The following is a 16,083-nucleotide window of genomic DNA, read 5'->3' on the forward strand; positions in this document are numbered from 1 at the left end:
CCAATCCTCTCTGCAACAATGTGGGGTTAAGGGCCTTGCCCAAAGGCCCAACAGCTGGGGCTTGAACCACCAACCGTCCAGGCCCCAGTCCAGCAACCTAGCCACTAGCCTATAGGCTGTAGGCCATTTGCTTGGAAAATGTACTCATCCAAAGTGAACATTACTGTACGTTCAGGGTACATTTGGGAAATCTGGTCCTTGAAGAACAAAAATGCCGCTTTATTTATCAGAGTGTATGGACAGTTTTTCAGAGAATAAGTTAAAGGTGTAATTTGTTTGGCCATTGTTGGTTTGCCCTGCAGAAAGGCTGTGGGTACCACCTGGACCTGTTTGTGGTGGGGGTTATGCTGGGCGTGTGCTCGATCATGGGGCTCCCCTGGTTCGTGGCAGCCACCGTGCTCTCCATCTCCCACGTCAACAGCCTGAAGCTGGAGTCGGAGTGCTCTGCCCCTGGAGAGCAGCCCAAGTTCCTGGGCATCCGGGAGCAGCGCTTTACCGGACTCATGATCTTCCTGCTCATGGGCTGCTCCGTCTTCATGACCTCCGTCCTCAAGGTCCCCCTTGCTTTCCCAGTGGACATGTCACTGCTTGCCGTATTGAGCTGACTGTCTTGCCCATTGATCAATCTTAATTTAGTTTGACAGCAATTATAAACGGGTTGTCACACAGCCATTTACAATGGAAGTTCAACAGACGCAATACAATGAAATTGAAAGGCATTGTGGGGAAAAAACCCTGCCACTTATCTAGCCCATACCTGACCAAAAGTTGGTTTTTGTTTTGCTGTTTTGCCAACTATGTTGATTGCTTTTGATTCTCTTCCAACATACAAATTTGAATGTGGACGTGACTTGGCATCTGTAAACATGGTACGAAATACAGTATAGTAAGCAAAAATGCAGTTACGTGGGCACTGAACTACTTCCTTGTACATTGTAAAAGTAGTAATGTTTGAATGAGAATTATGAACTGATCTTCATGTGCTTAAGATTGCTATGTGAAAATGGTGTTGCTGAACCTTTCCCTGTGTCTCTAGTTCATCCCGATGCCTGTGCTGTATGGAGTTTTTCTTTACATGGGAGCATCGTCACTCAGGGGGATTCAGGTGAGCGATGGCCTGTCAGGATTTAAAAATCATAAGGGCCTTGTGGAACGAGTTTCCACTTTGAATTTCTTGTGGTTGTCGTTCTCCAGTTCTTTGACCGACTGAAGTTGTTTGGCATGCCAGCGAAGCACCAGCCGGATTTCATCTACCTGCGCCATGTTCCCCTGAGGAAGGTCCACCTCTTCACTGTCATCCAGCTGAGCTGCCTGGTCCTGCTTTGGGTCATTAAGACTTCCAGGGCTGCCATTGTCTTCCCCATGATGGTGAGCCTCCCTGCTACTCACTCGTGCTGTAAGAGCAGTTCTTGGGGAAGGGGGTGGTTCAATGACCTCTTCCACATAAAGCCTGCAACTCAACAGCTTTTTCTGTAAAATATGTGCATGTAAATAGTATGAAATAAAAACCTTTGTCTCATAATCATCTTTTGATGCTTTTTGAAGTGCCAAACAGCAGATCTTATCATGGCTACACAAGGGCTTGAACCACTAACTGGGTCCCAGTCATGTACCTGCGCCTCTACTCTACACGCTGCCTCTGTGTCCCTTTGTCTTGCATATGGCAAAACAAATACATATCACAATAGCATTACATACTTTTAGAGGGTGTGCTAGTAGGACGTACATCCACAAAAGTCGTGAGGCAAAAGAGACCATGCCTTGTACTCACTGAAAAACCTTGATGCAAGGATAGGTCACAGGTGTGCCGTTGGTGGGTGTGTAATCTTTCCGGTGGTTTTTTCCTCAGGTTCTGGCCCTGGTGTTTATTCGGAAGCTGCTGGATTTTTTCTTCACAAAGAGAGAGCTGAGCTGGCTGGATGACCTCATGCCCGAGAGTAAGAAGAAGAAAATGGAGGACGCCGAACGAGAGGTAGTGACCTGCAGCACACAGGCGCCAGGGCGTCCGCACCTAGCACCACCTCGTCACCAGCTGTTCTAAAAATAATTGACTGACAACATACTGTCTAGACATTGGGGAACGTGTCAAAATGAAGAAAACAATGTCTGAGCCAATGAAACAGAGCAAATATTACATGTATGAACTCGTTACACGGGTATCGAGACGGATTGATTTAGTGATGGGGAGGGTATGCGTAGCTTCTTAATGCTGTAAGCCTGCTTTAGGGCAGATGGGAGACAAAAGTGTGTTTGTTGTGGAAAATGTGTACTGTATGTAGCAGCATTTCTCTGTACACCCTGGGTTTGTGTCCAGCACATGAGAACGCAGACTTCTGTGTCAACACAACACGCACCTGCTCCCCAGCCCTACAAACAGAGCATCGGTGGTCTGAATTTCTCAGAATGTTCTCAGAAGTGGGGTTGCAGGGGAGAGTGGAAACGTTGGCGTATAGATATATTGAAACATGCATATGCTGTATCTGATCAAAACGTTCAATTTCGGCCTCATTTGTTCTCATTTGGTAAAATTATGATTGAAGGAAGATGCTGTGGTCAGATGAGACCAAAATTTAACTTTTGGTCAAATACAACATCTGTCAAAACAGACAAGCAAAACAGACAAGGAGAGGCGCCTCATACCCACGGCGAATTATGGTGATGGGTCAGTGATGTTTTTGCATTTTAATTCCAAAGGTCCAGGGGCCCTGGTTCAGATGAGTGGTATAATAGATTCCACCTAGTATCAGGCAGGTATTTTGGCTGGCACTCTGGTTGCCTCTGCCACAAGGTTGAGACTTGGCTGTAGTTGGACTTTCCAGCAAGACAGTAACCCAAAGCATACCTCAAAATCCACACAGAAATGGGTCTGTGACAACAAAATCAATGTTCTGCAATGGCCATCTCAGGCGCCAAACCTCAGTCCAACTGAACTGAAGAAGGCAGTTGATATGCGCAAAAATGTGAAGAATCTTGCAAGGATCTGCATAGAAGAATGGCCCAAAATACCTCAAAATGTGTTCCTTAACCTTGTCAAGCATCACAGGAAAATACTCTGTATCCTTGTTATTCTTGCCAGAGGTGAATACTACTAAGTACAAAGTACTACATTTTTTATTAAAGTAATGTATGTTTTTGGTTGGTTCCATTTAAACATTCTTTAACCCCTTATGGGTGGATGCTACCTGCGCGTTACATTTCCTTTAACAGACGGATGTGACCTGCACATTACATCTCCCTTAAAGATGCGATGTCAGCATTGTATTTGATCATATGACACATGACCATTGAAATGTATTGTGATTCCTATGGGTTTTCCATAGGGTGCCTTAATTGGTCTTATTATTTTTTATGCATTGCCTGTCAGGGGTGCCAGTAATTCTGGAGCCCACTGTATATGGGAAGAGTTTTTGCGAGACAGCAGACCTCTTTTTTCAGTTAATTCATTTAATTTTCCCTCTTTACTAACCACTTGTGGACAGTAGTACTGCATAAATGAGGTTGAGTACCATGCTCAAGAGTCAACAGCATCTAATTCAGCCAGGATTCAAACCCATACACTTCACTCAGTACTCTTAACAAGTACATAACCTATTCAAGTACAATACAACAGTAACAGTAGACTACTAAATTCACTCCCATTGTACTGTGTCTGAAAGTTTTCCAGTGACTTCTCTCTTGCCATCTACAGGAGGAGCAAAGTATTCTGGCTGAGGAGGAGGGAACTGTACAAGTGCCACTGGAAGGACATTACAAGTGAGCTGTCCTGATGCTGCAACCCCTGGTGTTGTGTCAACGAGCACTGGAACATACAGTATTGCACATACATTCATGTTCTTAGCCGATGGTGCCAATTGTCAATTAATATATATATATACCCACCAAGCACTTTATTAGGGAAATTTTTACTTGATTTTCACACACACTAGTCTCTAGAGTTTGCTAAGAATAGTTCATTGTTAATGAGAGACGTCAGAGGTGATAAATAAATACCTAATAATGTGTGTACATAAATATTTGGTTCTTGAAGATGTATACATTTGTGTTGTAATTGTGAAAAACAGGACCCAAAACAGTTACAATACCAAAAGTGTTTATGTTTTTCGTTCCAGGGCTGACCCCTCCACGGTGAACATCTCTGATGAAATGTCCAAAACCTCTTTCGGGAACGTCTGGAAAGCCCTCGGCTCAGAAAGCTCCCAAAAAGATCCAAGCTCAAAAAGGTTTTGAAATTTAACATTACTGTTGGATATTAAATATGCCTGGATTACCATGTCAATCCATCTGCTTTGATGAATCTATAATTAATTAACCTTAATTAACTGATAGAATGTACTAGAATGCAGATAGGAAAAAAGTCAATCTGACAAGCAAAACTCCATGTCACTATTTAAACTTTTTTTTTTGTTGACCTTAGCTTTGCTATTGCATTCAAAACCAGAGTCGCACTACAGTAAGGCTCTGCTTGCCTTTAGAATCATATCTTCTGGAGCTAATGCAATGGTTCACAAACAGAATATTAGCAATGGTATTTTCTGATACCTGTGTACAGCTAATGACCTGAAACCATCTTTTCTAAGTAATATTATCCAAGTTTTTCAAGAGGACAACCTCCTGTAATTATGTTGTTCATTGAAATTCTTGAAACTGCACTCTGATAATTATTATAGTGTCCCCATTGATTTAATTACTTCTATTTTTGACTGGATTAGCTAATATGTAATTGCTAGAAGAGTAGGTCTACATACGCCATATGGACATTTATAATTTACTTGGTTGCTACACATCTGATGCTGATTTTTCCCAAGCTTGGGTGCCCTTTGTAATGTTGTGATTTTCACTGAGGCTGCTTTGATGAGACTCACAGTATATGATATATTAGATATACAGATAAATGCAATAAATTTGCGACAGTGACACACGCAGTTGCTTGTTGGAATCTTTTGTTGTTTGACTATGGTGTTAAAGAGCAGACATTTAGCTTTCATTTGAGGGTTTTTACATTCATATTGAGTGAACAGTATAGGAATTGTAGCCGTTTCTATACATAGGGACCAAACGTAATTGGATAATTGGCTGCTCAAAAGTTTCTTGACGGGTGTGTTAAGTTTCATCATTACTTCATGCATAATAGAGCTAGCAAAAGGTCTAGAGTTTATTTGATGAGTGCCATCTGCATTTTCTGTTGTTGTTTCTCAACATGATGACCAAAGTATTGTCAATGCCAGTAAAGTAGGCCATCAGTGGGCTGAAAAATCTGAATAAATCAGTCAGAGATAGAGCCAAAAAATTTGGTGGATCTCGCCATCTCTGCATTTTGGAAATCCATATGCTATACGAAATAAGGAAATGTCAGTGTCCTTTTCACAGCAAGCGTCCAGCGAACCAACTGCATAATAATGCAATTATAACTCGAACTCAGAGAAGTGTTGATTGCATTTAAAAAAAAAAATCTTTACTTAGAATTTCTCTGGAGGAATTATCTTTATCTATGTTTTGTATAGGCTCTCTTGAACAGGATGAGCACACGTGCAAATTTATCTGACTAGTATCGGTAATCCAGTTGCACAATAAAGGTGTGATCCCCATCTGTGAGCAAAAAATACTGTATAACTCCAGCTAGTGGTGTGGTATTGAAGTAAAGACTGAGAAGCATTTTAGCTAATGACATTAAGTTTCCAATGATGTTTGTTAGGCTTTTATAGAACAACACTGCATAATGAAGCTATAGCATATTTGATATGCACGCTGAGACAATATTACGCTCTGGCAAAAACAATTCTTGAGATTTTAAGGCCGAAAAGGTTGACGTTTGACAACAAAAAATCGAGTATTCTGGAGTGAATATTTCTCTGAAAGATCATGAAAACACCTTTGGCTCTAATATACATAGAGGGCATTGTCATTGACGTGACCCCATTTTATATCACTGAGCATCTAAATATATTCTCTTAATATTTTATTATTATTCAGTATGCTTATAAATAAGGAACAAGCCTACTTTTGAATAATTAATAGCTTGTGAAATTGTGGAATGTGTTGATGGAGGTTATGTATTTTAGTTTAGAAAAAACAATGCAGTATGCTCATTTTTGGAGATATTGTTATCACATTTGAAATGGATTTGTCCAGTGTTTTGGCTGTGGCTCCATTGTATTTCTAAGCGGCAGGCACTGCCACAATAACCTGTATCCAACAGAAAATCCTTTCAGTCTTCAAATATCTTCCACTTCCACTGTGTTTGAGCTTCTGTAACTCTGTTTTAGTAATAGAAAACCAAAGGGTTACCTTTCAGAAGGTAGGGTTCAAGAATATGAACCATTTTATTTTGGGCATGTAATTTGGGTATGTAATTTTCAAGCTTGTGTCAAATCTACAACACTATAAAGTTTGCAAAAAGTGAAGGGGTCTCAATACATGCTGAAGCCATTATAGTTTAATGTTATACAAACCTGTGACTGTCCTTACAATTCTGTTGTAAGAGATTTGTAAGAGCAAAGTGTGGAGCTGCCCAAGAACCAAAGCACCCACCCTCAGCTGTGAAACGTGGTAGTGGGGATGTGATAGGCATGTATGCTTCCCACAGGTGCTGGCTCACTTGCCGTCATTGATAATGTACAGAAGCATCTTATCTGCTGAAGTTAACTGAAATGCCTCCAAACTCTTATCAAACATGAGCTGAATATTTTACCATAAATCATTCGGAAATGCATTTACACAAACAATGTGGGATTTTTGTATTTCAGTTTGTTAGTAGGATCCAAACGGATTTCACGAGTTCTCTAAACTGTTATTGTGTTCATAAATGAAAAAACACAGTTGTAAAGCTTTTTTTCTGCTTTCATTATTCCATTCATTCATATTTTATTTTGATAAAAAAAGAGTAGCAAAATTATTTGAATCAATAATGTGATATTATAATAAACATATATAAAAATCACAACTGTATTAAACATTAAAATGGGTGATGCTTAATTTGCAAACAGAACAGATGGAAAACAAACAGACTGTCCAGACAGAAACAAAATCCAAAATCAAAATCCGAAAATCCAAAGGGGGGCCAAACATAGCGGGTCAAAACGGAGCAAGAGGGAAATCAAAAAAGTCGAAATCAAAACAGGTCGCATGGGAGATCAGACATAAATAAACGCTGGAGTATTGCAAAAGCTCATGACAATCTGGCAACGACCGACACAAACAGAGGGGTTTAAATACACAGGTAATGAGAGGGAAATGACTATCAGGTGTGGGAAACAATCAGGAAGTGGGAAAATGAATAACAGGGAATGGATGAACTGACAGACAGACTACGGTGTGCACAGAGGGTAAAAATAAACGGAAACTTAGACAAAACAGATAACATGAAACACGGAACGTGACAAGTTGAATATAAATAAATAAGAAATATAAATAAATAAGCTATAGAGGTGATAGCTTGCTGCGTTCAAGTCACATAGGAGAAAGCGGAAAGATAGGAGTATTTGCCATTGTACCATGCCTAGCACATGGCTGGGATGGATGTGATGGATGTGATTTGCAGTTGTGTGATGGCATCTATGAACATGGACACACAACAGGGAAATAAAAAAGATAAATAGTGCTTGATCCAATATCGAGACTTATTTATTATAGATTATAGACACTGGTTCTACATGTAGCCTCTGTTGCAGTTTGTCAGCTGACGGTAGCTCCCTCTGTTATTAGTAGTCCTACAATTAATCCTAAACAGTGTGCATAGGTGAACTGGTGCAAATATAAAATAAAATCATAATTTTGTTAACTTGAATGGTTGCTAAATTCGTCATAGAAGCCATTTCTCATGCTGCATTCACGTGACTTACAGTATGTATAGGTTTTACCGACAGTCTGAATCTCGGAGATATCGCAGCCATCAAAGCTTTCATATTTTCTACTTAGAATTAAAACTCAGAAGGTGTTTAATTTCTCATTCCAATACGATGTGAACACACTAGGTTGCTATGGGTGACCTCTTTACATTACATTTACTGCTTTATTAGAAGATCTGTTTGAAGTATTTGACACCTTCTGGCTCTGTGCAAGGACAGGGAAAATGTAGGCTCTCATCCTCCACAGGGATTCCAGACAGCAACATCTCCTATAATTTGGCCAATGCGTTCCTCCAGTGTACACAAACTCTGACCTTCCCATGTGGCTGACGTGCTTCATTTGTGTACAAGTTTTCTTTTTTGCCTCCCATTTAATGTCAAACCATTTTCATTTTATCTTTTGCCTAGTACAAGGATTTACAACAGCTAGGCTATATCTTGCCTGGCTTTAGCCTTCCCCAGTTCTGACAATCCACTGCTTACACTATGGAATATAATGTGGCTTGTACTTCCATTAACAGAACTTCAATCTCTGCTTTATCTTTAGTCTTTTTTCGACTATGTCTTTAAATATCCAAGCTCCTTGTATAATATTTTAAGGGTATGAATGTATGCTTATCACCAATTATGTGATTGCACATTTGATGTAAGATTACTTGGTATTCATCAACATACACACAGATACAAAAAACAATTGTGTATATGCATGTTTGATACATCTGGCGGAATTTGTTCGTTTGTTTCCGATTGCACATAAATTTACAGACAGATTCACGAAAATATTGATAAAAGAGGCCCACTGGCTCCCAGGGCTACTTGGCTCCCATTGGATGGTGCTTCATCCCACAGCAAGGCATCCCAAAACATATACCAGTGTTCTCTTTTTTCTTAATGATGTTCCAAACAGTTAATTTTGGTAAGCCTATTGTTTGGCCTATGTCTCTAATGGTTTTTTTCTTAATTCCCATTTTTTCATATGCCTCATAATGGCTTCCTTGACTGCCACTAACAGACACCAATAACAGACACCAATCACAGAGGCAACACCTTTAATCAAGACTAGATACTGAAAGCGTTCTTGCACTAAGGAAGCGACTGAATACACCTGACTAATCAGAAACAGCTCAGAAGCCAACTGTCCAACTACTTTTGGTTCCCTAAAATGGGGACAGTGTATATGGATCACTCGATATGGATGTAAATACCCTCAAATTAAAGGTGATGGTCTGTACCTCATATTCATTGTCTCATTTCAAATCCAACGGGCTGCAGAGAACGTTAACTTACTTTTACATCACAGTTATTTAGCTGATGCTTTTATCCAAAGCAACTTACAGGTTTGTCTAAGCAGGGGCAAAATGGTGTCTTCAAAATAAACTCATATATTTGTTGAATATTTTGAAATACATGTCCTTTATAAGATGTACTGTAAGTGAATTTGCAAGTAAGGAAGAAGCTTACATCATATTCTCTAGACCAGGGCTACTTGGCTCAGTGCAGGTGTTTATTGTACCTGTACACACTACACAGTTTCAGCTTTTGTTCTCAAGCTTATACTGACAGCAAAGAAATTTGTATGCCAGGTTATGGTTCCCCAGGATGCTCTGAATATTTATTTAAGAGGATTTTCCATTGTTTATCTGCAGCGCAAATTTGAGTCACCAGTTTTAATGTTTAGCTGTTGCTGGAGTAACACGAGTATTAATCCTGCTTTGTCCTTTCAGCTGTGCTCTGTTATTAATAGATCGAGCAGCTCTTCCCTTTTAGGGTTGACAACATTAACACCTTTCTTGACTGAATTTTTCATTCCATTTCTACCATAAGCTCCCTTTCCTAACCTCTTAGAAGCTGATTTCCCAAAGGTAAGACCCCGTTCCCTCTACGCTGTCATAGACCGGGCTTGTTGTTCACAGTCAACCTGGTATCGTGTCCTGCTCATACTCTGAAAATGCTGTTTGTCTTTGTGTGATGCAAGACAACATTTAAACATGGTTACCTTCATGTTGGCATTTGCATGGCAGTTTCCAGCAATGTGAATTTTACCTGGTGTTTCTGCATTGTCTGCAATTTTGCATGCGTCTCGTCTGCATGCAGGGCTTGTGTTTCTGACTTGGAAATGTTCAGCGGCAAGCCAACCATGAAATAAACAAGACTTTTTATCAGATAGACCAGGGATCATCTAATCTGGCCCTTGAGTCCAAATCCAGCTAGTTTTCTTTTCTCCCAGATAGTTAACAAAACAGTTAATTCTGCTAATGATAGGCCTTCACACCTGACTCCCAGGTAAAGGGAGGGTGGGAAACCACCAGTTCTCTGCCCTCAAGGACCACGATTTAATGATCCCCAATATAGACCAAACAGCATTTTGACTATGACTGATACTGATATGCTAACAGGGCATCCCTTTTTTTTGTTGAATTTAAATATCCGTTCGCTGTGTGGAGAATGCAAACACGTGGCCGGCGCTGGTTTCATTCTGTCGCCGGTGGGAAAGGATGTACACAGTGACGTGCGATTTGAGCAAGCTGAGTGAGGCAGCTGCAGTGGCACTGGGCACTGGGCGTGGGTGATAGCTCTCGACATCGAGCAGTGAGTCGAGCGCTCTATCGCTGGAGCTCCAGTGGCATGCGGTCTCCTCACAGCCTCGCCGATGTCGGTGAAAGGTGAATCCGTCCTGAGCTCGCAGAGCCAGACTACTCGGAGCCTGAAATGGCTGCCGCGAGGCCTCTGGTCTTACAGTAATCGTTCAGTCCTCTCTTCGACGTGCGGTGGAACTCACCTTTCACTGACATCGTCTCAGGCCTCAGACCGGCATTTGTACCTCTTCGTACCTCTTAACTGCCTGGCTGTGTTTGAGGGTAAGCCCTACATTTTAACTGAAACATGGTGGAGCTTCCTGATAGACGAGGGCTCCCGGGACTGGGCCGTTAAAAGGTATTCGCCCTGTCTTCCTCAAGACATTGCATCAGCCGCGCAGAGTAACAGAATCTCTTTGTTTCTTTTTTTTGTTTTTGCAGTTTTCCCAATAGCATCTTGAGAAGACCGGACAAGACAACAGGCAAAGAGAAGGGCTTTGACAGGGAGACATGTCTGTGATGTTTCCACTGTGCTTTCACCTTAACGGATGTAGTGCGCACTGTATAGATTTGAGTAGGCCAAGTATGTACTGTATCCATGTATGTGTATTGTGTGAAGCCTTTTTTTTCTTCCTCAGTGCGTGTATGTAAATTTCAAGTAATACCAGCAACTTTAAGGGGCAGATGGCGATGGAAATAATATCTGGAGATGAAAAAGCTATTAGGATATTTCCTCATATGATTGGACCTGGTGGATTAAGCTCTCGCTTAAAACAATGTTTTTTAAAGCTGTTTTTATTTGAAACAAAGTACTATGTATTTTGTATGTTTTGTATTTCTTTCTTTCAAAAGTCAAGAAACTAGCCACTATCCTTTGGAAATACCTTCGACAATATTTTAAAAGATCATATCGACTGTAGTTTCAATACTATAAAACCAATGAACAATGCCAAGGGTTACCAGTTTTCCCAAAGCCGTTTTGTCACATTAATTTCAATCACCCCTGAGTGTGAGGTCAGTGGAGCCTTGTTTGATTGCATGTGCTTGACAGTTACGTTACACCTCTTGGCACTTAACAATGATTGGCAGTAAAGTTCCCATAATGCCATGTGCATTAGTTATCATAACTCCATAGCATTAGATATTTTTATAGTGTTGTGAAAGATTTATTTAAGCTGTGTGAAGTAACCTACACACATAATAAGTGCAGTTATGTCACCTGCACAAAACAAATGACAAAATAGATGATTATTTATAATAATATTATTATTAATGTATATTAACCCCAATAAGAGTGGTAATATAATAAAGCATCTAATAGATTAAAACAGATGTACTGAAATTAAATAAAAATGTTTAAACTTTGTGGATTTCAATGCTATCCTCTTCTTTTGTTGCTTGACAATGCTTGGTGTGAACTTGTTCATATGACGAGGCACACCTTTCTGCATTGATGGAGTTTGGAACAGAAAAGTATTGTTTTGCTTTATCTGGAACATTTGGAAAGATTTTCTTGCCTTTGTCCCAGAACTATCCGAGTGTCATTTCAGTTTTGTATTCTTGTGAAAATCATTTGTGATTCATTAGATTTACTTCAGGTCAAACACTCTCACAATAATTTTTTGTATTGGTGGAAGATACTAAAAGATACTGTTTATTTTTTAGTGCATCAGGGTTTGTAATATGCTGTCAGTTTATAATCAAGGAGATTATCGTTATGTATTGTGCTTTTTGTCCTTTTGACTGTGCTGGGAATCTGCTGAACTTGTGTTTGATATTTATTTTTAAAGTTGATTTGTCTTGTGCATTTTATGTATTCGGATTTCTCTAGTCCCAAACCTGCTTCACTCCTGTTCTAAACCTGCCTGCCACCTATGGGGTTTTGTAGAGGGGATTTCCCCGCCATTACATGCTTATTGTGGAATTTTTTTCTTGTGGAATATTTGCAAAACAAAAAAAAAAAAATCTCCAGTGGGCTCAGAATTATTAGCACCAGAATGAATGTGCACAATAAATACTGTAAACTAAAATAATAATACAGTTATTCACATAAGCTTTATTTTCGAACATGTGTAAAGTAGTGTGCTTTATTAGTGATGCAGTGGAATCAACCAGCAGATACAGGTGCGCTTGGTCACTGAAATACCTTTGTTTGAATATCGAATATCGAATGAGTCTTCTTCTTCATGAGTTGACAAATGAAATTGCTTTTATGAGGGTCGCACCTAATAATAATTTTCTACATGCTTTTGCTAACCCAGTGCCTAAGGAGACCTCACCAATATATTCACTGTCATGCAAGTTAAAATCACTGTCAGTCACGTGCTTTTGAAAAACTGCTGACCCTAATAATGACAAAAATTTCTTGTTCCACACTTAAGCGTAAATTGTTTAGCATATTAAATTTAACATAAAGTCTGTAAATGTAAAAATTGCACAAATATATATCAAGAGGATACTCATAGTTATACATATATCATAGCTTTATTTGTTATATAAGTGTTATATATAGGTGAGAATAATAATTACATAAATATGAATATGCTTTTTGTTTTGTTAAATAATCTTTGCTATTCATTCAGTAGATGTAATGCTTTGATAAATAAAGCAATTTGCTAATGAAGTGGCAATTATCAACCTCAAGCAGGCAATGATGAAAATGACAAAAAAATAAAGACTTAACTTGCCTTTGAAAATACACTCAGTGAGCACTATATTAGGAATTTATGACTTATTTTTTAGAATTGTTGGTCTTCTGCTGCTATAGCCTATCCACATAGAGTTTGATGCATTGTGTGTTCAGAGATGCTCTTCTGCATACCACTGTTGTAATGTGTGGTTACTGCTTGGACCAGTCTGGCCCTTCTCCTCTGACCACTGTCATTAACAAGGCATTTTTTCAGAACTGCGGCTCACTGGAAGTTTTTTGTTTTTCTCACCATCTCTGCAAACTCTAGAGACTGTTGTGCATGAAAAGCCCAGGAGATCAGCAGTTTCTGAGATATTCAACATATTCAGCACCTCGTCTGGCACCAACAATCATTCCACAGTCAAAGTCACTTAGATCACATTTCTTTCCCATCGTGAGCTGAAGCTCATGACCATGTGCATGCTTTTATGCCTTTAGTTGCTGCCACATGATTGGCTGATTACATATTTGCATTAAGAAGCTGGTGTACAGGACAGGTGGTTAACCTATTAAAGTGCTCAATGAGTGTATATTTAAAATGAGTTTTATGGGTTTATAAAAGCCCTGGTCTAACCATCTTCTTTACAACAGGTAAAGACACACAAAGCAGAGGAGACAAACTTGTATTGACCATTGATGAATACAGTGCCAGTGCTACACTTTTTCAAATACCTACATGAGAAATGGGAAATTATCCAGACATATAAATTAGCCAGATCAGACCAGTGAGGTTTTTTTTTTTCATTCACCACAGCTACATATTCAAATTAAGCTGTTGTTTGTATTTGCTTGAATATGCTATAAAGCTTTATATAGAGCATTTTCCAGCTAAAAGCGTTGTCCAATTATGAGGGCTTTTGAAAACGTTTATACCTGTTCTATAATAATATTGTTTTACAATGGAAAAGTACAAGCCTCAGCAACATAGTTCAGCTTTCAGCAATAGCGTTCATCCTTGATAAATCATTTAAACTGCCCATGTTTACTGTTATGACACAAGATTTCACCTGTGCCATTCAGTTTACCTAGACCTATGTGTTCAGAACTGAATAATGAATTCTACTTTTTTGGTTTCTGGTTAATAATAATTGTATGGTCACTGAACTGCTGTGTAAGAAACATGTAAAAACTGCTTAAATTTGTTACTCAAGGATAAGGATGTGGAATATTGTCATTATACTGAATAGAGGCCTTAGTTAAAGGACTATTCTTTGCCTGACATATTGTGTTTGAACAACAATAGACATAAGGGGCTTTGTGCTCTGAACTAACTGTAGTCAATAACTGTAAATGTGGAGAGGGCAAGAGAAACAGAAGCAATAGTATTTTTACTATTCAGGCAAATACATATTACATTTATTGTACTTTATGAAATAAATGCTAGAATTCCTTTGTAAAATTCCTTTGTTGAAACAAATACCTAAATAAAATGTCTTTATGTAATGTGTTGCTAACTTTTAAATTTTAAAATGCATAAAAAAACCTTTGAAGTCAAATGGTTGCTTATTGTTTATTACCATTGTCCTGTCTCATTAGTTGGTTTCAGTTTTTATATAGTAAATAATGTATGATGTACATTAAAATGAAAAAAAGAAGCACAGCAGAGTTCCAACAGAAAGGGTTTTGCTAGCTGCCTAGGCATCAGAGGAACTCAAAATATAACTATAACTACAAAATATAAAACAATTAGTGCAAACAGGACCAACATATCTGTGTGGAGCCATAACTCCGTTTTGCTCCATTTGTCTTTGTTTGCACCATGGTACTCTTCTGTACCATGTTCAGTATTATAGTTTTCAGTCTTCTTTACTTTCTCTTTCTCTGACAGAATTTCCAATCCTGGATCTCTGTTTATCTTTGAATGTTCAAAGGCAAGAATTCAGTTAAGGCGCCACACTGCAGAGCATGCATGACTCTCACAGTCTCAGATCGAATCTGGACCGTTCTAGTGTCAACAATGGGAAGTAGCTCCACAGGCCTATTAGGATATTATTTCTTTTTTATTATTAAATGTCCTGTTAGTGTAGGGTTAAGCCTAATAAAATATGTGGTTCTTGAGATTAAGTCCACTTAGGTCACCTACAGAGAACAAAAATGAATTGCTGGGTGTTAGGAGGATATCTGAACATAAGAAAGCTCTCTGGAAGACCTTGGAGGAATGAGTCCATGAGACTAAATGTGTCGAGAGAACAACACTGGTGTAAAATCCAGCTATGCCTGCTTGACCACCTTGAAAATTGACCTGGTCATTAGCTGGTCCAGCTGGGTATGAGCTGGTCAACCAGCACAGGCAAGCTTTGTCAAGAGCCTGTTCTATCTTGGTATGAGCTGGTCATAAGCCGGTCTGGCTGAGTATGAGCTGACCAACCAGCTGTTTCAAAACACATCTTGAACTGGTCAACCAGCTACCAGCTGTTTCAAAACACATCTTGAACTGGTCAACCAGCTACCAGCTGTTTCAAAACACATCTTGAACTGATCAACCAGCTACCAGCTATTTCAAAGCCTAGCTTGAGCTGGTTTTTTTTCAGCAGGAAAATTATTGCATTGCTGGACCCATTCCTCAGGCTTTCGTTTTGCCTGGTCCAATGCCAGAACCCCTGTTGTGTTCTTCACTTCTGATCAACTCAGAAGTAAGACGTATTAATGCAACAACAACAAAGAAAGCAAATGAGGAGTTGGGGCAAGAGCTCTCTAGGCTTCAGATACTGTACTACTGGCTCTGACATTACTGCAGCGTACTTATGTACATTTAAGCAAGCAGGCAAGCAGTTTACAATTATTGGACGTGTTCCTCTAAGCCTATGCCAGAGCACCTGGGTATTGTCTGGCTAGGAATATACACTCTCACCGACTAGACTGCTGTAAGTAAATTTGGGTGAGTTGCCATGTAGAATGTAGACAGTGTAGTAAAAGGAAACCTTGACCGCCTGCCAGTTGTTACCAGTAATGCGCTAGCAGCCATAATTGATCT

At 39.3% G+C, this 16,083-nt stretch overlaps 1 protein-coding gene across 2 annotated transcripts in view; it reads left to right on the top strand.

Moving 5' to 3' along the window:
- Positions 1 to 14,605, top strand: part of LOC133125038 (sodium-driven chloride bicarbonate exchanger-like) — a 98,049-nt gene extending 83,444 nt beyond the window's left edge. Inside the window, exons 20-27 of one of the 2 annotated variants that reach the window (XM_061236732.1) lie at positions 303 to 554; positions 1,037 to 1,105; positions 1,195 to 1,368; positions 1,850 to 1,972; positions 3,689 to 3,753; positions 4,110 to 4,220; positions 9,669 to 9,706; positions 10,862 to 14,605. In XM_061236732.1, coding sequence (XP_061092716.1) covers positions 303 to 554; positions 1,037 to 1,105; positions 1,195 to 1,368; positions 1,850 to 1,972; positions 3,689 to 3,753; positions 4,110 to 4,220; positions 9,669 to 9,681 — 807 coding nt within the window. In that variant the 3' untranslated portion in view covers positions 9,682 to 9,706; positions 10,862 to 14,605. The remainder of the gene's footprint in view (positions 1 to 302; positions 555 to 1,036; positions 1,106 to 1,194; positions 1,369 to 1,849; positions 1,973 to 3,688; positions 3,754 to 4,109; positions 4,221 to 9,668; positions 9,707 to 10,861) is intronic. The other variant, XM_061236731.1, reaches the window with a different exon arrangement.
- Positions 14,606 to 16,083: the final 1,478 nt, after the last annotated feature.

Source organism: Conger conger, chromosome 3 (genome assembly GCF_963514075.1).
Source record: "Conger conger chromosome 3, fConCon1.1, whole genome shotgun sequence".
Classification (NCBI taxonomy): domain Eukaryota; kingdom Metazoa; phylum Chordata; class Actinopteri; order Anguilliformes; family Congridae; genus Conger; species Conger conger.